General features: G+C 38.2%; 7 protein-coding genes across 7 annotated transcripts; 5 read left to right on the top strand and 2 right to left on the bottom strand.

Annotated features, from left to right (window-relative positions):
- The first annotated feature begins 3 nt into the window (after positions 1–3).
- LOC100639310 (T-complex protein 1 subunit delta-like) lies at positions 4–2,352 on the top strand. The gene is made up of 13 exons (XM_011412178.2): positions 4–126; positions 177–229; positions 279–368; positions 421–672; positions 720–841; positions 939–1,077; positions 1,126–1,265; positions 1,315–1,411; positions 1,463–1,570; positions 1,642–1,772; positions 1,826–2,060; positions 2,106–2,219; positions 2,265–2,352. The coding sequence occupies exons 1-13, from the start codon at positions 39–41 to the stop codon at positions 2,277–2,279; spliced, it is 1,584 nt and encodes a 527-aa protein (XP_011410480.2). The 5' UTR covers positions 4–38; the 3' UTR covers positions 2,280–2,352.
- On the bottom strand, positions 2,301–5,814 carry LOC105316912 (cell wall protein RBR3-like). Its single transcript, XM_011412203.2, has 8 exons — positions 5,709–5,814; positions 4,686–5,662; positions 3,627–3,730; positions 3,477–3,585; positions 3,355–3,411; positions 3,257–3,308; positions 3,155–3,214; positions 2,301–3,107 (listed from the first exon to the last, which is right to left on the bottom strand). Exons 1-8 carry the CDS (start codon positions 5,785–5,787, stop codon positions 2,374–2,376), a joined length of 2,172 nt encoding a protein of 723 aa, XP_011410505.1. The 5' UTR covers positions 5,788–5,814; the 3' UTR covers positions 2,301–2,373.
- Positions 5,815–5,870: 56 nt separating this feature from the next.
- LOC100639184 (integral membrane protein GPR137-like) lies at positions 5,871–8,437 on the top strand. Its single transcript, XM_011412202.2, has 7 exons — positions 5,871–6,315; positions 6,386–6,462; positions 6,619–6,832; positions 7,058–7,246; positions 7,546–7,674; positions 7,755–7,870; positions 7,952–8,437. The coding sequence occupies exons 1-7, from the start codon at positions 5,938–5,940 to the stop codon at positions 8,205–8,207; spliced, it is 1,359 nt and encodes a 452-aa protein (XP_011410504.1). The 5' UTR covers positions 5,871–5,937; the 3' UTR covers positions 8,208–8,437.
- Positions 8,438–8,478: 41 nt separating this feature from the next.
- LOC105316899 (mitochondrial import receptor subunit TOM20 homolog) lies at positions 8,479–9,278 on the top strand. Its single transcript, XM_011412177.2, has 5 exons — positions 8,479–8,642; positions 8,695–8,726; positions 8,771–8,855; positions 8,943–9,091; positions 9,143–9,278. Exons 1-5 carry the CDS (start codon positions 8,516–8,518, stop codon positions 9,176–9,178), a joined length of 429 nt encoding a protein of 142 aa, XP_011410479.1. The 5' UTR covers positions 8,479–8,515; the 3' UTR covers positions 9,179–9,278.
- A 219-nt stretch (positions 9,279–9,497) lies between these two features.
- LOC100633123 (uncharacterized) lies at positions 9,498–10,104 on the top strand. Its single transcript, XM_003384537.3, has 2 exons — positions 9,498–9,822; positions 9,903–10,104. Exons 1-2 carry the CDS (start codon positions 9,537–9,539, stop codon positions 10,034–10,036), a joined length of 420 nt encoding a protein of 139 aa, XP_003384585.1. The 5' UTR covers positions 9,498–9,536; the 3' UTR covers positions 10,037–10,104.
- Positions 10,105–10,432: 328 nt separating this feature from the next.
- Positions 10,433–16,155, bottom strand: LOC100632784 (serine/threonine-protein phosphatase 2A 56 kDa regulatory subunit gamma isoform-like). The gene is made up of 13 exons (XM_003384534.3): positions 15,950–16,155; positions 15,709–15,861; positions 15,119–15,263; positions 14,564–14,763; positions 13,843–14,046; positions 13,643–13,773; positions 13,372–13,431; positions 13,099–13,261; positions 12,111–12,281; positions 11,886–12,013; positions 11,739–11,840; positions 11,467–11,677; positions 10,433–10,959 (listed from the first exon to the last, which is right to left on the bottom strand). Exons 1-13 carry the CDS (start codon positions 15,995–15,997, stop codon positions 10,798–10,800), a joined length of 1,878 nt encoding a protein of 625 aa, XP_003384582.1. The 5' UTR covers positions 15,998–16,155; the 3' UTR covers positions 10,433–10,797.
- Positions 16,156–16,243: 88 nt separating this feature from the next.
- Positions 16,244–19,713, top strand: Delta3 (delta-like protein B). The gene is given in 12 exon segments (NM_001305250.1): positions 16,244–16,282; positions 16,325–16,627; positions 16,704–17,019; positions 17,096–17,156; positions 17,215–17,273; positions 17,404–17,651; positions 17,810–17,923; positions 17,973–18,134; positions 18,179–18,595; positions 18,644–18,803; positions 18,857–19,057; positions 19,115–19,713. Coding segments are annotated over 12 exon segments (2,679 nt in total).
- The last annotated feature ends 17 nt before the right edge of the window (positions 19,714–19,730 follow it).

Below are 19,730 nucleotides of genomic sequence, written 5' to 3'. Positions count from 1 at the left end.
GCAATGCGCATGCTCAGTAACAAACCACGTGTATAAAAATGGCAACCAACTTCAACCAGGACAACGCTTTCAAGGACAAGGACAAGCCGACGAGTATAAGAACGAGTAACATCATAGCAGCTAAGGGTAAGGCCACACTATTGACTAGTGGTGATATTTTTTCTTTTTGTTATTAGCTGTTGCTGATGCGGTGAGGACGAGTCTTGGTCCCAGGGGAATGGACAAGATGGTGAATAAAGGGTTAAAATAAACAATACTCTTTTTAAAATTGTTTTTAGATACAAGGAGAGTCTGGGGATGTTACCATCACTAACGACGGAGCGACCATTCTCAAACAAATGCAAGTCATTCATCCTGTTGCAAGAATGGTACGAAATTAATTAAAATTTACACGATTATGTGTAAATGGTTTTATTTCAGTTGGTAGAGCTCTCGAAGGCTCAAGATATTGAAGCTGGTGACGGCACTACATCAGTAGTAATCCTGGCTGGTAGTTTACTTAATGCTAGTCAGAAGTTGTTGGCACGTGGCATTCACCCGACAACTGTCTCAGAGTCTTACCAGAAGGCAGCTGACAAGGCTGTAGAAATACTTACTAATATGGCTGTGCCTGTGTCTCTCTCTGACAGACAGTCTTTATTGAAGAGTGCAACAACTTCTTTGTCGTCAAAGGTTTCGAAAAATATTATATTATTGTTATTATTATTATTACTTGTTAGGTTGTGTCCCAATATTCTAGTCAGTTGGCTCCAATATCGGTTGATGCTGTATTAAAAGTGATTGATCCATCAGTAGCTACTAATGTTGATCTCAGAGATATTAGAGTTATAAAGAAACTGGGGTATGTGAAGTGTACTATATAGGACATGGTACTTTGTTGAAAATGGCTCCTATAGAATTATCAATTATATATATTTTTTAATTCCCTCTATTTATAGTGGTACTGTTGAAGACACTGAACTGGTTGAGGGTTTAGTTTTGGAGCAGAAGGTGTCTCATATTGCTGGTGGAACCACTCGTGTGGAAAAAGCAAAAATTGGCCTGATACAGTTTTGCATCTCACCACCTAAGACTGACGTAATATCTCATTCCTTTTGCTATATAAAATGTGCTTCTCTTTTATAGATGGAAAATCAAGTCATTGTTTCTGATTATTCTCAAATGGATCGAATACTTCGTGAAGAGAAGCAGTACATCCTTGAGATATGCAAGAAGATAAAGAAAGCTGGTTGTAACGTACTCCTCATTCAGAAGTCCATTCTCCGGTAAGTGTCCTCTCCTATTTACCATGCCCATCATATACCCTCCCCCCAGTGATGCTGTCAATGATCTTGCTCTCCATTATTTGGCAAAAATGAAAGTCCTTGTCGTTCGTGAGATTGAGAGAGAAGATGTTGAGTTCATTGCTCGAGTAAGTACTCTTTACGTCTTTTGCTACATAAATGTCTTCCTTTTTTGTCAGACTCTCAACTGTCGTCCAATAGCAAGTCTTGATCACTTCCTGCCAGAGCATTTGGGATCAGCTTCGCTTGTGGAGGAAGTTTCAACTGGAACCAGCAAAGTTGTTAAGGTACAAACAAAAAAATTATCATACTAAAAGCAAAAATTTTTTAAATCATCTCATGCCCTCACTCTCTTTAGTTTACCGGTACTACATCAACAGCAAAGACAGTCAGCCTTATAGTGCGAGGGTCTAATAAGCTGGTTCTTGAAGAGGCTGAACGATCACTCCATGACGCACTCTGTGTCATTAGATGCTTAGTAAAGACAAAGTGAGAACTGCATTATTTTTATTTTTTATTTGATGTATTCGTTTTATTGCTAGAGCTCTTATTGCTGGGGGAGGTGCCCCAGAGATAGAACTCTCACTGAGATTGATGGAATATGCTCAAACTCTCTCCGGAATGGAGAGCTATTGTGTGAGAGCCTTTGCCGAAGCAATGGAAGTGATACCTTCCACTCTTGCCGAGAACGCTGGCCTGAATCCCATTGCTGTGGTAACAGAGCTCCGAAATAAACATGCCCAGGGAGAGAAGACAGCTGGAATTAACGTCAGAAAGGTAAGTTAATTATAAGTGTAATGGCTGTATGATTAGTTGTGTTAGGGTACCATAACTAATATACTTGAGGAGAATGTTGTACAGCCACTTCTGGTTTCTACATCGGCAGTGGTCCTCGCCTCTGAGGCAGTGAGGAGTATACTTAAGATTGATGATATGGTAAGTATCTCGAGTCATTTGATCTCTTTTACTGTGTACATGTAGGTTAATGCTAAGTAGTGCGTGTATATGTGAAGAGACTTTTGATGTTAGTAACATGTGAAGTTAATAATAATAATAATAATAATAATAACAAGTCAAATACAATAAATAATCAAAACATCAGCTTGTCTGATAGCATAAAATCCAATTGTGGTAATTTCTTTATTAAGCTAATTGCACGTTGTTGATTCACATCACCAGTAGCAGCAGCTGCCCCTTTATCAAGAGAGCCCTCCTCTTGTTTGTTTGATACAGTAAGAGGCACTAATGGTTGATTGGCTGGAGGAGCCACCACAGGGAAAGAAAGAGGGTTCTCAAAAAAAGACCCAATGTTGTCTAAAGGTCCTGTGTTTACAAGAGCTGGCTGCTTTGAAAAACCTTGAGGATCTGATAATTCTTGAACAACTCCCAAAGTTTCGTTATTATTCATGAAAGTGTTTGGTTCTATTGCAGTGTTGCTGTTCGATGGTTTGCCTATGACTGGTTCGCTCATCTCATTGCTACCAGTTGTGTTCATAGTGAAAGACCAACCCATATCACTAGACCCTTCAGATACCAATAACTCGTACACACTACTTTTAGTTTCGACTAGTTTCTGTTCAGTCTCTATATCCTCTTCTCTTGTAGTGGATGGAAGTGAAGTGGCGGTTTGTGTTAGTCTTGAGAGCCAGTCGGTGGTGGTAGAGGAGGGAGTTGTGAGAGGGACTGGCTGTGACTCTGATTCTAGTTCCAGTAGCTCTGAGTCCATCCATAGTGTGGGTGTGGTTTCCTTGGATTGCTCCTGTGTTCCCTCGTCGCTAGCATTAAGACTCAAACCAATAAAATCATCGAAAGACACACCAGGAGCTGAAGGAAAGAGACAGTCCATGAACACAATGTAGTTTCTAGCTTACCTTCTTCGTTAGCTGAGGGAGAGAGAGGCAGGCTAAGATCAAGTAGTGTAGTACCAGGAGCTATTAAAACATAATCATTAATACAATCATTATGTGACATACTTTCATCAAATGAGCCAGTGTCTATCATCATAGCTCCTCCTCCAGTTTCAGGCTAATAAGAACACAATACACACAGAGTCACATAACTATTAGCTTACCAGTGGCCCTATATCTCCTAATAGGCCGGTTCCTTTACTACCAACAGCAGGTGCAAGCTATCAAATAAGGATAAAGATAAAATGTACACACACAATGTGAATAAAATAATGCTTTTTGATACCATTGGGTCAACTCTAACTGCAGTGTAGAACCGATCCTTGAGGAATGAGGTACTCCATTGAAAGAAGAATCTCGTGCACTCAGCTTTATCGTTAAGCTGTGACCACACCCTATAGGAATCATCATGACTATTGTGAGTATTGTGAGTTACCTATTAGAGATCTCATCTGACGACAGACAATCCTTTATAGTCTTGATGTTATTATCTGACACTTTATTGAGGGATTGAGAGGGAAAACAAGCGGCTAATGCTTCCTGTCATGATTGATAAGACCAATAATGTGATGCAATCAATATTCATTATTATAATGAAATCAGGGTCTCCCATGGGATTTTGGCATAGAGCTAATGCAGCTTCTAGTCAGTAGATTGTCAAGTTGCTCAAAAACTGGGCCAGGGTATTCGAACAAAAATCACAAGGAAAGAATTTTCCATTTTAAAAATTTATTCTGATACATATACTTGTTTTAATGTTATGTATCAAGTTTGAACTGATTTCGATCAAATTTGGATTTTTTTATGAATTTTAAAAGTTACTAAAAAATCTGGCCAAAGTCCCTGTACTATTCATATCTTTCCTGTGAATGACGTTTCCAATTTATAATGATATTCATTTGGATACCGTAAATAGAAAATTTTACAGGCCGCCATTGTGGAGGTATTGCTGCACTGTTTCCAATGGAGCTCGATACACTTTCTGCCGTTTTGTAAGAAGAGCAAGCAGTTATAGTCTCGAAAGTTAAAAAATTGCAACCTTTATCTTTCTTTTCAGTAATCTGCAACTGTTTAGAACCACTGGAGTGGCGTGGAGAAGTAGAATTGACAGTTTTTAGCCTGTCGGTCCATTGTAGCTAATGATAGTATACCTCCACAATGGTGGCCTGAAAAATTTTCCATTTACGGTATCCCAATGAATATCATTATAAATCGGCAAAATCATTCACAGGAAAGATATGAATAGTACAGGGATTTTGGTCAAATTTCGTCAAAAATGAAAAGTAGAAAATTCTCAAATTTTATAATTTTTTTCTGATACATATATACGTTCTTATGTTGTCTAGAAAGTTTGAGCTGATTCCGATTAAATTTGAATTTTTTATGAATTTTGAAAGTTACTCCAAATGTCATGTACTAGGTGTATTGTCAGCTCATGAAGCTCATGCTGTTTAGCTCATTTAGCATGCTTTGTGGGAAACGCTGAATTAAATACCTTATTATTGATAGGGGGAGCTGTTGCTTTAGGGGGAGGAGCTACAGCTGGGGGAGGAGCAACAGGAACAGAATCAAAAGAACCAAAATCACCAAAATCATCTTCAGGAGGAAGAGGAGGAGGAGCTGTACTTGTGAGACTCTGAGAAACTGTGTTATCCGAAAATGAAGTAAACTCATCAAAATCATCACTATCAGGTACAGTTGATGGGGCTTCTGATACCGGGGGTGTGGCTTTAGGCTCGTCGGGTGTGGCTTCAGGCACTGCTGCTGCATCCGAGAATGAAGCAAAGTTTGAGAAACCATCATCATCAGATGAGGGAACCTGTTGCAATGGAGCATTCGTATTAGAAGTGAGAGCAGCTGGAGGATCTGAAAACGAAGCAAAGTTTGAAAACCCATCACCTTCAACTGGTGGATCAGCATCAGATGAAGCAAGAGGAGGAGGAGGGAATTGAGCCTCAGAGAACGAAGCAAAGTTAGCAAAATCATCATCTCCTATACCATTACTGGTGGGATTCTCATTTCCTGTTGCTGTCGCTGGTACTTCATTAAAGGATCCAAAACTATCATCTATTTTGTTCACGACACTTTCCCCTTCAGTACTGACTTCATTACCAGCTGGCGATGATGCAATATTCACTTCAGTTGAACTAGAAAAATCTGCAACAAACTGACTAGTGGACGTTGCACTCGCTAAAGGTGTGAAATCATTGGACGCACCCACAGGAGGTAGAGGAGGAGGGATATCAGCAAAAGAGGGTAGCTGGTCTAAGTCTAGTGAAGGAGGGAGGGGATCAAGAGATGGCGGGATTGAGTCAGTGAGAGCTGAGAGAGGAGGTGGTAAACTGAAGAGGTCTCCAGGGGCTCCAGTGGTTGAGAGCTTGGACGAGCTTGAGGATAGAGGAGGAGGAGTAGTAAAGTCTTGATTAAAATCATCATCAAAGTCTAAAGGCGGGATCTCAAAGGCAGTGAAACCTATTGAAAGTGTTAGGGTGGAAATTATTAGAGGGTTTGAACTAACTAGGTATCATCTGAGGCTCTTTCTGGTCAGTATTCGTGCTCTGAGCAGACTCAAAATCAGCGAAATCGTCGTCAGCCATTTTGGGTGTGGTTAGAATAGGCGGGTCGTGAGTGTCACGTGATCAAAAACTAATCATTATGACGTTGTCATAAACATGAAATAGATAGAAGGAGGATCGTCGATAAGGAAAGGGTTTCTTCTATCTCAGCCATAAATAATAATAGGAACAATGAGCTTGTCCCTGAGAGACAATATAGTCCCTGAACCCTCCAACAGCAGCTCCATTGTACCCGCTGACATTCTGAGCCAGATACACATTGGCGTCATTATAGCTGTAACTGTAGTGGTGGTCACCATTTTCCTCGCCGTTTATGTTCAGTTGATGCTGGTTGTCTGTTATGGCTACAAACTGATCTCTTATCAAACTGTCTTCCTTTTTAATATACTATTGTGGTCGTCACTTCGACTCACGCTCTATTCTTTCTATTATTATCATTGCTGTGAACTTGCTAATAATCTTTCCTCTTTTCCAAATTGGCTGCTGTTATCTGCCCCATCTATCTTTCTTTTTGTTTCTCTTGCTCTCCTTGTACATTACTTTATGGAAGTGAGTCAAATCAGTACACACACCCACTTATTAATCACTGTCTCTCTCTCTCTCATTATTATTAATGTAGCATTTGGTAAAAGTGGTTGAAAGGCGGCAAGAGACATTTTATTTGAATCCTTCATACAGAAGAGTACACTTATCAAGGTAAACAAATAGCCCTTTCATTAATAATTGGCTCCATTTATCACCTGATTATCCTCCTTATCAACTCTCACTTACAAATGTATTATATGTATATTATTACATGTAAATACACATCTCTCTCTCTCTCTCTCTCTCTCTCTCTCTCTCCATTTTTAGACTGATAGGCACAGGTCTATGGATATTGTCACTTGTTCTTTTTATTTCTATTAACATTGTCCTTGGAATCTTTCTTAACATATACACTAACACTAGCAATCAGGACATTTCCTCTGATAGTACTCTCCTCAAGTCTCTCAGGATCTCTCGTATTGTCATTCTGGAGGGACTCATGCTCTTGATGGGACTAGCCCTGGGTATTTTCATTATTGTGGTAAGTATGCATTAATCATTATTATCATTACTGCTGCTAAGAGGTCAATCAGATTTATTGAGATATGAATATTATTATCAATAGTTTTTTATGATTGCACACAGGAATTGGGCCATGCATAGCAATATGAATATAGATACATATTTAGTATTCTGTAATGTTGCATAATACCCCGTAATATTGTACAGGCATTCATTCATTCTTCCTCTTCCTCTCTTCGATCAGATTTATACCACCAGAGCAGGCAAGGACATAATGGAATCTAAGCAGGTCTCCAAAAAGCAAGCAATCTTCATATCAGCTCTCCTTATTTTGCTATTCTCTTCGCGAGCTATCTATAACATTGTCGCCGTAGCTATCCAGTCGTCAAATGTGAAACCTTTTGATTACAGCAACACTCTCACAACGAACATGGTAAGAGAGATAGAGGCAGATGGATTAATGGATTCGAGAGAATGAGGTTGCTAAAGAATAACTTTACCTTGAACTATTATTTTTATTTTTGTTTCTTTCGACCTGGAAGAATTCCCTATAGTAGAATACATCCTTTTAGACTTGCATTCCTTTGATTTGTAATGCATTATGTTATGCTTTACCATGCATTGCCGCATTGCTAAGTTTAGCTTTCACTTTGGAAGCCACTGTAACCACCATTGTTGTACTAGTAGACATTGTTCATCTTTTAGTCTTTCTTTTATGTATGCTCACTGTAGGCCGATTTTGATGAGCACTCTTCTAAAGAAAGTGATATTGTTTATTTCTGTGTGTTGCTGCTGTGGGAAGTGATACCAATTTGTTTGATCGTTATCTTCTTTCGTATCAGAAGACCTTCTACACTCAAAGTAAGTACAGTATAATTATTATTATACCATTTTCCTCATCACTCACTTCATCTTTTCTCTCTCTCTCTCTCTTTGATTAGTTATTAAGCTCACAGTCAGAGTCCAACGGAGGAGCATCTCGTCATTTCTTTAATTACTCAAACGGGTCCAGTTTTAGAAGTAGCTTGAGTGCTGGGACTTCACTCCTCAGATCAAGGTACTGCTACTAATTGAGTATAGTCCTCTCCCACTCATCCTATTGGCATATCATATTACTTCCTATTCTTTCATCCTCCAGCCATGTCTCAATACCAAGTCTGCCTGATCCTCCTTATTCTTCCAGAGGAGGAGGAGGAGGGCCGAAGACACTTGGAGGTGTAGGAGGGAGAGGGTATGGCTCCACGGCCAGTAACCCCAAGAGCCATTATAGTGCTCCTACTAAGTACAGCATTAACAATGGAGGCTCACACTCTTTCATGCCTGGTACGACACCGCCTCAGCTCTTTACTGGTAGCCCAACTCTGTTTGGTGAGATCTCAACTCGAAATACATAATGCAACTATTATTATTGTTGTTATTGTTATTGTGTTATTATTGCTATTATTATTATTATTATTATTATTATTATTATTATTATTATTATTATTATTATTATTATTATTTACTCCTATTATTCCACTTCCTTCATTCAGCTGGGTGTTGTAGTCCAGTAATTATATTATATTATTTTTGTATTTTTCGTGTATCTCTATTTGTATTGATGATCATGAAAGAAAAAAAGTAATTTTGCTACCAGCATCATGGAATTGATTACTGATTATTGCGTCATTTGCAACCACGCCCATTTTACATTGCTGGCCACATGGATGGCAAGAGGGTTGCTCTTCTCTGTATTGCTGGAGTCTTGGGGAGTGCTTTCATTGGATATTGCATTTATTTTGATCGTAAGAGAAGGAATGATCCTGACTACAAGAGAAAAGTCTTAAAAAGTAGCACATCTTTAATGATATTTATAAAGTTTTTCATTCCTTCTCTCTCCAGAAAGAAAGTCTACTCTAAGACAGAACTCCACAGTGAGTGATCCTTTTCTTGTACTTTGTATTATTTTGATTTTCAGAAAGTGATAGATCTCAATGATCCTGCAGTTCGTGATCAGTTCTTGGCGAGTCAGTTTGAATTGGCCAATCAAAAAATGATGGAAGGTTTGTAAAGCCTCAATTATTTTATCCCGAGCTTTAGTACCCAGTATTTGTTGCATGTTTGCGTGATGTTTGAGTCTTTTCTTGCAGGTGATATGGAGGCCAGCATCAGCCATTTTATAAACTTTATCCAGTTTTCTTCTAATCCTAAAGTTGCTCTTGGAACATTGCAGCAGATCCTTCCTCCTGCTTTATTTAAAGCAATCATTGAGACTTTTGCAGCCGTAATGAAAGCAAAAGTATGTGTTATTAGTAATTGAAGAATGAATGACATGTTCATTTGTTAATAGGAAAGAAGTGAACTCCCAAAGGATGATGTAGACTGAATGTGTATATACTTTTGTTACAGTATTATGCAATAGAATTCTGTATCATAAAATGGAATTATTCCCGTATTAATTGTGATAATATTTTTGCTAATTGTAACTTCAGATGGATTGTGAGTGCAGCCAAAGTCCCTGTACCATAGAACAGTATTTTGGCCAAATTTTGCCAAAAATAAAAAGTAGAGAATTCTCCATTTTTATAATTTTTTCTGATACATATACATGCTCTTATCTTGTGTAGAAAGTTTGAACTTATTCTGATCAAAATTGGATTGTTTAAGAATTTTTAAAAAGTTGGATGAACACGTGTTTGCACGTGGTTAAAGTATCACGAGGTTTACGGATCAATACGGGATTAATGGAAGATGGCGGAGAAAATGAAAGTCAATCTGTTCCTACCGTTGTCATGATGAATGGAGATATATCCGACGAAGAGGATGAGGAAGGAGTCCCTGATCCAGAGACTGGGTACATCTTATTACCAATGAATCTCTCCAGTGGAGAGGATGAAGAAAATGGCGAAGAGGAGGTAGTACAAGAGAACTCTGAGACACTCTCTCCTGCCTCTGCTATTGAAGTTGTACCTCAGTCAGTTTCATCCCCTGACGAAAGAAGCAGCAGCTCCGATCCGCCAATGGAGGAATGTAAGACAATTGTTGGGTGGAGTTAGAACTATGAATAATATTATATGAAGACTATATCTTAACTTATTTCTTTTCTTTAGCACAAGCAGAGGCTATTAGGCAAGCAATGACAGGATTATCTCTAAGTATTGCTCCACCATCTTGGGCTCAGAACCTTCCGGAAGATGTGTGGAAGCAAGAGCTACTGGATGGTATCAGAAAACAAAAACAATGAGACTCGATGTATAATTATTTTTAATTTATCTAAATAATTTTAATATTGATGAAATAAAACAAGCACTTTTTAAATACTGTATAGCAGGGAAAAATGTTTAAAAATAACTTGAGCTGAAATTGAGTTGTAAAAAATAGTGTCTTTGCTTTTAAAAAAAGATGTTCATTATATTGGGTTAAATTTTTATTTAAAAGTTATTTTTGACACCTTGTTTGCACTCTGAGGTGTGATTGAAGTGTGAACGAGAACAGGAAGTTGCAAAATTTTTTGCTAATTTTAATTTCTGCTAACGTGCAACACTGGAAGGCTTCATCAATTTCAATAATATTTATAAGTGACAAAAAACAAAATAATAATTATTATCATTAACACATTAATATTAGTAATATTATTATCTGAGATGCACAATTGATTGATTGACAAAAAATAAACAAAATAATAATAAAAAAACAACAAAAAAACAACTAATAATAATAATAATAATAAAATTATATCATTAGAAAAAAAGAGAAACTAAAGAAAAAAAAACCGTCTCCCTTTTTATCAAGCAGAAGATGCTATTCATGATTTAGTCCAAAAGATGCCACGACATAAATAATACTAATTAAAGAGATAGAAAACAAAAATAAATTAAAATGCTCGTAAAGCCACACACTAAGAGAGTGAGTGGTGCACTATAAGCACACAAACACACACAGAGAGAGAGAAAAAGATTCATGCACACAAAAAAGAGAAGAAGAGGAGGAGGAGAGGGAAAGTCTTTAGGATTCATTAGGGACGCCCAGTCTTTCGTGAGGTTTGTACTGCTGGAGAGCTTGGGAGGTATCATTATCCATCGGTAGGTAAGACTTGCGTCTTATTAACATGTGCCCTTTATTGTTAGTCTTTACAGCTCCAGTATTGGAGGCACCCGACTCTGATGGCTGTGGGGGGGGGAAGGGAGAGAAAGATAAGGTATAAGATTGATTTAATATAAAGATTAATTTAATATAATGAATGTTTAATGGAATTAAAAGGTACATGTGTTAGACATAGGAACTCTATAATAGCCATTTTAATGAAAGCTCCTGTACTTAAGTATATAGCAATTTTTGAGCAACTTTAAAAATTCGTAAAAAATCCAATTTTGATCGGAATCAGTTCAAACTTTCTACGCAACTTAAGTACATGTATATGCATCAGACAATATTATAAAAATGAGAAATTCTCTACTTTTCATTTTTGGTGAAATTTGACCAAAATCCCTGTACTATAGTACAGGGACTTTGGCCCAATTTTTGAGTAACTTTAAAAATTCGTAAAAATTCCAAATTTGATCGGAATGAGCTCAAACTTGATACACAACATGAGAACATGTATACGTGTCAGAAAATATGATAAAAATGAAGAATTCATCCTACATGTACATATATGTTTGCTTATTGACTAACGGGAGTTTGAGGAATGCTTTTAAGTTCCTCTGAAGTAGGGACTCCATCAGGAGAGGTTGGCTCCTCACTGGCTATGGAGGTCAGGCTGGAGAGCATTGACTTCCTGAAGGCATTCTGAGGCGAGGAGAGCTTTGAAACATGAGGACTCATAAGAGCTAGCTTCTCCAATGCAGTCCAAGTGTCTTCACGTTTCTTAACAACTTTTGGCTCTCTTAGAGAAAGAAGAGAACAAAAGAATAATTAAGTGACACATAATTCATCGTAAAACTAACTGCTCTAGCTCCTCCTTAAACTTGTCGCTACACTCATCAAATAGCTTTTGATTCATTTCGGCAAATATCTTAAGAGCATTATAAATGAGTCCAAGGATCGTCCTACAAGGCGTTAAATAACTAGTGAGAGTGGTCTCTTACACTAACTTATTCCAGTGCTGCTTGGAGTGACGGAGTAGGGCGGGAAGGATAATGGGGAAGAGAGCCTGTGGGTTCTCACCAACTAGACTCATAATGTAGTCGTTGCTCCAGTAGTAGAGGGCTCTCTCTGCCACCTGCAAGTGTTAATAAATGCCATTAATTAAATTTAATAATCGATTGATTTAAAAAAGGAAATTAAAGAGGAAGAGTGTCTGATGACTGTGATCATACTTGAAAGTGTTGCGAAGAGATACATTTCGAGATTTGCTTAAAAAGTGGTTGCATAACTTTAACGAATTCCACGGGCTCCATTACATCCAGTATCTCCTCCAGCTCATTTAGAAACATGACCTCCTTGGGGCTGTGAACCTTGGGCCAAAACTTTAGCAATCCTGTCACCACCTATGTATATACACACATACGTACATATTATATAATAATAATAATAATAATAATAATAATAATAATAATAATAATAATAATAATACTAATAATAATAATAATAATAATAATAATAATAATAATAATAATAATAATAATAATAATAATAATAATAATAATAATACTAATAATAATAATAATAATAATAATAATAATAATAATAATAATAATAAAGAGAAACTTGTACAAATGGATCGTTTGATGCCAACATGGCAGGCTTTATGTATACATGGAACTGAGTTCAACTAACATCATGATGTGTCTAGTAAACACATAAACATGAATCACTCGTACAAATCAAACAAAATCGTTGTGCCCTCCCCCACTCTCTGCATAATATTATGTCAAATTGTCAATAAAAATTCTAAATATCTCTTTATGCTGTGTAGAATTGTTTTTAACTCAAACTTTATAGAAAGCATAAGGGCATTAGGGGTTCTTGCACTAATCCACTTCATAAAATCAGAATTGTTTTCTCTATTATCTAATTGTTTCCTTTTATTTCAGGTGTTTTGCAGCTGCATTTTCATAAGATCTATCAGTGGTTTATAAAAATATCTGCTTCAGCATTTTGCTTCTGATAAGTGATGCCTATTCATGTATTAAATGAGAATCAAAAAGTCTCCTTTACAAGTGAAAAGGATTATTTCTTATAGTGTAAAAGGGGCCTAAAATTGGACACATTTAACTCAAAGCTTTGAACTACTGTGTATGGGACTGTAAGTGCTTTAAGATACTGTAGTATCAAGGTAAGTTCAACAAAGTGAGTTCTTCTAACCGGTTCTGTAAGAGAGGGGTCCTTCTCCAGGAACTGAACGACACAGTAAGCTAACTGGGGATGATAGCAACTGAGTGATTTGACTTTATGCAGTGGAATGAGCACACGAAGAAGAAACATCTTGTGCTCCTCTTTTAATGGCAAAGCAAAACCATTGATGATACTGAGGAAGAGAGAGAAGAGAGAGAGAAGAGAGGAGTAATTAAGGTGAAGATAAATAGCAAATAAAGAAATAAGAACATCAAAGGGAGAGAGAGGAAATAGGAGAGATACCTTCCTAATATCTCAAGAAGTTCAGCTACTCCATTATGCTTCTCAGTTTCATAGATAAACCTACACAAACATCACCAATAACAAAAACATAATAAAACCTACTCAATGTCACCCAAATCAACATGGATCATGTAATCTTAATTGCCATACAGACTAGACCATTTAATTTAACAAAACACACCCACACACACACACCCAATGCAGACAAGAAAATATAACTTCATGCTATATACAGTCATATATGCATGTATTAAGTATCAATCACGCTCACCTATAAAATATGTTGCTAATCTGTTTTCTTATGTGAGCCCTAAGCCCGAGGAACTTCCCGTAGATCCTATGAAGTGTCGTCTTGAGAAAGTCTCTCTCTCTTGGGTCTTCACTGTCAAACAACTCAAGCAACTACAGGAGAATTACGTACAATGAGGTTTTTAAAAACTCGTGTTCGTGGCTGAGAGGATGTTCCCTTACTTGTCCAACAAATTTCTGATCGATGAATTTCTTTGCTATGCCAGGCTGAAAGTCCTGAGACTCGAGGAACCTCAGGAAAAACTCGTACACGATTTGGAGGTGAGGCCAAGATGGTTCTAGGGCAGGCTCATCCTCTTCGGGATCAAACTCTGCCCCTGAAGGATTAGCTGATGGTGGGAGTGCCCTGAAAGCATTAATACCAAACTAGAGAGAGAGAGGAGAGAGAGAGGAGAGAAAGAGAGAGAGAGAGGGGGGGGAGGAGAGAGAGAGAGGGTAGGAGGAGAGGCAAATAGAGAAACAGAGGAAGTTGATACAAGCACTGAGATTCGCATTCCAATGCTTTAATCATTTGACAATACACAATAATGCTAAACAGCTATTAATAGTAAAAACACTCTACAATGTCCAGTACATGCACACTATTATCATCATCATTCCAACATTTAACAACTATTGAATGGCATCCAGTCGTTGTTGCACCATTCCTCAATGCAAGCCACAAATAACGACAAATACATGAAAATATGAACAAAATGAGAGATTTTGATAAAGTACACTACTCAGCATCGCATTATATCATTCGTTACATCCACTTTGGCAGAATGACAATAACATTACCATAAACATTATTTTTGATTGAAAATTCAGAGATGGGATGTGATTTGGTAAAATACATGTACATGTGTGTGTGTGTGCCCTTTTCTCAAATCCACATCCTTACCATTCTCACAGCCTCGGGATAAATGGACTCAGTAATGACTCCTCTGTTATGAGTAATGAACTCCACTAGTTCATTGAGAGCTGCTCTCTTCACTTCCTTGAACTTGAGATCACTGAGTGGGTCGCGGTTGAAGTCAAATATGATGGAGCACTGGTGTAACTTTTGTAGGAATAAATCCTCGCGGGCATTAGGCGTAGCATCTGAGTAAATTAAGAGAGAGAGTAGGAGAGTATAACAGAGAGAAGGAGAGAGGGTTATACAAACAGAGAGAGAATGTATTTAGTTACAACTACTACATGTGCATCTGTCACTGGTACACATTATACATTATATACATTTACATGTACACATCCCAAGCAAAAGCTCTCTTTATTTATTTATTTTTAACTTCGTATAGTATAGAAAGACTCGATACAAAGAAATCAAATGTTATTTTCAATTTCAGAGACACAGCCATACTAGTAACAGTATTGAGCTGCAGCAATGCATAGGACATGCATGGCATCATGAACAAACATAACAAACAAAAGTAATTGTGATCATAATCTCATGTACCTTTGAGTGGAGGGAGTTTGCTTATCTCTCTGTTCTTGCTGATGTTAAATCGTGAGGAGCCTTGTCTGCTGTTAGTCCTGTGTGTGTAAGAGCCAGAGCCTTGCAACCGACTGACAATAGAGTTGTATGCTATTGGTACTGTATCCTAGAGAGAGAGGGCGGGGGAGAGAGAGAGAGAGAGAGGGGGGGGGGAGAGAGAGAGGGGGGAAGAGAGAGAGAGAGAGGGAGGGAGAGAGAGAGGAGAGGATAATGTTAGAAGATAATGACAGGATGAGTGGGAGAAGGGTAAGGAGGTATAATTACTGATGACTTCAAGTCAATGTCATCTTTTGATAATGTTACCATTGAAACTGATACCATAACATTTCAAAATACAATATGAGATATTTATACAATTTACACACACATACACACACACACACACACACACACAAAATGCAGACAAAATGAGAAGTCAAACCATACCCGATACATGTACATGTACGTGTGAGATGGAGAAAAAAGAAAGAATAAAAACTAAACTGAAACATCTACATCTTTCACAATTGCATAAGCACATATACACGATCTCTATACATGCACATCCTTACTGAGTTAATCCCATCTATATCTTTAGCTGGTAGTCCCACTCCTACACCAGTTGTTACTGGTGTAGGAGCAGGGACATTGTTATCACCAGTGGTTGCAGGGACATTTTGAGGAGATTCACTGGAAGGTTTCGCTGACGTGTTCTTATTTTGAGCCTTTAAAAGGAGAGAGGGAGATGGAGAAAGAAAAGAGAAAGAAATCATACATTACTGGCCCAATGAGCTATAAAATAAATTAAAATACCTTTTCTTTTTCTTTCTCGGCTTTCTTTCCTTTACCAATAGGCATCATGGGAGAAGGTATAGGATACTGAGAGAAGAGTATGTCTTAGGATATTGCTCGAGGATACTTTTAAAGGGAAGGGATGCCTAAACAAGCGCAAACCACCAAAGCAAAGTTTATGTCTCACAAGCCGAGGAAAGCCTCCATGTTTCGTGGTCAGGTTAGAGAAGTGATCACGTGATCTGGCGCCGGGGATAACTTTAATAAAAAATATTGTCTAATTTTAATAATAGCATATCTAAGCTGTCGAAGAAAATGAATGGCTGGCTCCTTTTGCTCTGTCTCTCTTTATTGGTAAGCACGAGATACTTTTTTAATAGTTTTAATTTGCAATAGAGTCATTTGTGTACAGGAAGGTACACTCTCCTGGTGAAAGCTGTACAGTACCACAACCCGGACAACCAGGACTGGAACGATGGCTGCTGTGATTGGCCTTGCAGTAATAATTGTGACCTTTATTTTAAATTCTGCATTAGAAACAAGGGCCTGAGTGCCTCTAATATAAACAACTGCTGGGACTCGGTTCAAACTTATGGGGACGTCTCGACTAACAATTATTATTTTCCTAACTATGGCGAGCTGTATCCAGGAGCAAGGATCTGGAATGACCTTACATTCAATAGGAATGAGCCATGGCCTGTGAGTTCACTTATCAATTAACACATTATTGCTAGTAAAATTTGTACATTTCTTGTTGACCGATCATGCCTTGCAGGGCTCAGTTCAAGTACTGGTAGAATCCTTAGATGCTGATGACAATGCAGACGATTTGATTGATAGGAATGCATTTAATCTTGATCTGAGCCCAAATGGACAGTGGAGCAATGAACTGTATGCAAATGGATACTACGACAGAGCTCAGTTTAGGATAAGAGTGAGGCTGTTTTGTCAGCAGAACTATTATGGTAGCGATTGCAATGTCTACTGTGTGCAGCGAAATGATGATACTAATGGTCACTATACTTGTGGATCAGATGGAGCTAAAATATGCAACAATGGTTATACTAATCCATCTGGAAACTGTTTAACACGTAAGAAAATGAACAATAAACCATATCTCCTATTAAAATATTTTTTAATAATAATTATTTATTCATAATTCTGTAGCTATTTGCTCAAGTGGCTGTAGTTCCCAAAATGGCTATTGCAACGTTCCAGGAGAGTGCCTGTAAGCCTTCAAATTACATCTACAGTTCTCATTATATCATAAACGTATATTGTTATAGTTGCAACACTGGTTGGACTGGAACTAACTGTAACGAGTGCATACCGAAATCGGGATGCTGTGAGTTGTTATAAAATCTAATAAGGCATTGCTTATTGATTCAACATAAGAATCCATATGATTAAAGAGATACAAAATGCAAAACATTAACATTATACCAGTTTGTGCATTGAAGATTTTTCTCTTATAGCTACATCACACGGTTACTGCAATGTAGCAAATGAGTGCTTGTGCGAGACCGGGTATGGTGGATCACTGTGTACGGAGGATCATGACGTGTGTGGACATGAAGCCCCATGTCTGCGAGGTGGGACATGTACCAATATCATTCCCGATGGGTTCCGCTGCTCATGTCCTCCCGGCTATAATGGAAGTAGATGCGAAACTGAAGTCAATGAGTGCGATCCAAGGCCCTGTCAAAATGGAGGGACATGCTTTGTGAGTCATGACAGCTATGTCACTTATAAGTCCTATGTGTATATTCGCATCATTGAGTTATTTAATATTAGACAAGTGTATAAGGAATAATTAATAATTGGCTAATTAGGTCTTCTTTATTGTCATGCCTGTAGCTACTAATAGTGTCACATCTTTAGGACAGAATCAATGACTATTACTGTGAATGTGTTGCTGGATGGACAGGAACTCAATGCCAAACGAATATTGATGACTGTCAATCCTCGCCTTGCCTGAACAATGGAACATGTGGAGTGAGTCACCGCTAACTGTGTCCTCTATTTGTTTCATCACTCCCTCTAGGATCTGGTCAATGGCTACCAGTGCTCCTGCGTCACTGGGTTTATTGGTCCTAACTGTGAAGGTCATCACTGTCACTCTACACCATGCAGTAACAATGGGACGTGTGTCCAAGTCACATCGAATGATATCGGATACACATGCGTCTGTCAACCAGGCTACACAGTAAATAATTATATTTATCATCATCATCATTATCATCACATTAGGGAGTGAATTGTACTAAAGAGATTGATGAGTGCTCATCTGCTCCCTGCTACAACAACGCTACTTGCATTGATGCCCTAGCTGACTACAGCTGCTCTTGTCTCCCAGGCTTTACTGGGAAAGACTGTCAGGTTAATATAGACGAGTGTGTGAGAGCACAATGTAGTGTACATAGTATCTGTATGGATGAAGTGAATGAATATCAGTGCATATGTGACATTGGTTACACTGGACGCTACTGTGATACAAAGATTGACTACTGCTCTCCTCCACCATGTCTCAATAATGGCACCTGCAGCAGTTATCCTGGATACTACACCTGCAACTGTCAGGAAGGATTCAACGGAACCGAGTGTGACAACAATATTGATGATTGTGTATCGGACCCCTGTCTAAATGGAGGAACATGCAATGACATTGTGAGAAAGTTGTAGACTCAAAAATAAATAATGTATTTGTTCAAATAGATCAGAGGTTTTACCTGCACGTGTCCTATTGGTTGGACTGGTCTAGTTTGCAGTACAGTTGTATCTGCCTGTGATCCTAATCCCTGCCCAACAGATTACATCTGTGTTGATAACACCTCTGCCACTTATGGATATAATTACTACTGCGAGCATTGCTCAGGTATGACACTTTGCATTATCACCATGTTAAGTAAAGTGTGCCGCTTATTTTAGAATACGACAGCTGCACTTTTTATGGTGCCCCCAGTCCATCGCCTAATCCTAATTCCGGTGCTGTCACTGGTAATAGCAATGGTGGAGTGGGTATGTTAGTAGGAGTGTCTGTTGGTGGAGCTTTGCTGTCTTGCTGCTTTGCTATGATAATCGTTGGCTGCTGCTGTTATTTGTGTAGAAAAAAGACTCAAATGAAGAAATGTGAGTTTGTACAAGACATTCACAATTATATATGTGCATAATTTGTTACTTGTTTAGTTGAAATACCAATTGAGGGATCGCATTTCTCGGATAATCCAACATACATACCACCGGAACTACTGCAATCAACAACACTTGATCGCTCAGCCAGTCCGCAGTATGGTACATCAGCACAGAAACTGTACGGAAAGGGAAAGAAAGGACGACCACTGAGCCCACAAAAAGATGGCTATGAACTATTGGACCAGTCGGGAGACACCACAAGCTCATTAAGATCTACAGTGCGCTCTGGAAGTCTGCTACTAACAGGAGTATATGATAAACTAAAGCATGATAATATATACACTGAGACTGATGGGCCCAATAACACTGGTAAGGGAGACTTTGATGAAGAATCATTCCCTCCACTAAAAGGAACGGATACAATCAGCCCGTATGACAGATTACCCTTTCAAGAGCCAACTACTCCTGCTTATGATAGTATAGGTACATCAGATGATCAAGGAGCTAATCATTATGAAAGAATATCTTCATCACCGATTTGCACAAGTCCCAGTCTCAACACTCCCTATCAAGATGCAAGTATCTATGCAACAATACCAGCCAATGAAAACAATTACGAGCCACTCCCTGGTAGCAATGATAACAATAAATAAAAATAATAACAATTTGT

Source organism: Amphimedon queenslandica, unplaced genomic scaffold (assembly GCF_000090795.2).
Source record: "Amphimedon queenslandica unplaced genomic scaffold, v1.1 AMPQUscaffold_13489, whole genome shotgun sequence".
Lineage (NCBI taxonomy): Eukaryota > Metazoa > Porifera > Demospongiae > Haplosclerida > Niphatidae > Amphimedon > Amphimedon queenslandica.
Note: the sequence above shows the minus strand (reverse complement) of the source record. Positions and strands in the feature narration are given on the sequence as shown.

Coding starts and splice junctions, on each gene's coding strand:
- LOC100639310 (XM_011412178.2), top strand. CDS start 39: ATGGCAACCAACTTCAACCAGGACAACGCTTTCAAGGACAAGGACAAG. Junction 127..176: donor TAACATCATAGCAGCTAAGG/GTAAGGCCACAC, acceptor TTTTGTTATTAG/CTGTTGCTGATGCGGTGAGG. Junction 1,571..1,641: donor GAACCAGCAAAGTTGTTAAG/GTACAAACAAAA, acceptor CACTCTCTTTAG/TTTACCGGTACTACATCAAC.
- LOC105316912 (XM_011412203.2), bottom strand. CDS start 5,787: ATGGCTGACGACGATTTCGCTGATTTTGAGTCTGCTCAGAGCACGAAT. Junction 5,663..5,708: donor AGAGCCTCAGATGATACCTA/GTTAGTTCAAAC, acceptor CACTTTCAATAG/GTTTCACTGCCTTTGAGATC. Junction 3,108..3,154: donor TCCCTCAGCTAACGAAGAAG/GTAAGCTAGAAA, acceptor TCTTTCCTTCAG/CTCCTGGTGTGTCTTTCGAT.
- LOC100639184 (XM_011412202.2), top strand. CDS start 5,938: ATGAGCTTGTCCCTGAGAGACAATATAGTCCCTGAACCCTCCAACAGC. Junction 6,463..6,618: donor AGAAGAGTACACTTATCAAG/GTAAACAAATAG, acceptor CTCCATTTTTAG/ACTGATAGGCACAGGTCTAT. Junction 7,871..7,951: donor ACTTCACTCCTCAGATCAAG/GTACTGCTACTA, acceptor TTCATCCTCCAG/CCATGTCTCAATACCAAGTC.
- LOC105316899 (XM_011412177.2), top strand. CDS start 8,516: ATGGATGGCAAGAGGGTTGCTCTTCTCTGTATTGCTGGAGTCTTGGGG. Junction 8,727..8,770: donor CTCTAAGACAGAACTCCACA/GTGAGTGATCCT, acceptor TTTGATTTTCAG/AAAGTGATAGATCTCAATGA. Junction 8,856..8,942: donor CAATCAAAAAATGATGGAAG/GTTTGTAAAGCC, acceptor CTTTTCTTGCAG/GTGATATGGAGGCCAGCATC.
- LOC100633123 (XM_003384537.3), top strand. CDS start 9,537: ATGGAAGATGGCGGAGAAAATGAAAGTCAATCTGTTCCTACCGTTGTC. Junction 9,823..9,902: donor CGATCCGCCAATGGAGGAAT/GTAAGACAATTG, acceptor TCTTTTCTTTAG/CACAAGCAGAGGCTATTAGG.
- LOC100632784 (XM_003384534.3), bottom strand. CDS start 15,997: ATGATGCCTATTGGTAAAGGAAAGAAAGCCGAGAAAGAAAAAGAAAAG. Junction 15,862..15,949: donor CCGAGAAAGAAAAAGAAAAG/GTATTTTAATTT, acceptor CTCCTTTTAAAG/GCTCAAAATAAGAACACGTC. Junction 13,262..13,371: donor CTTCTTGAGATATTAGGAAG/GTATCTCTCCTA, acceptor TCTCTTCCTCAG/TATCATCAATGGTTTTGCTT.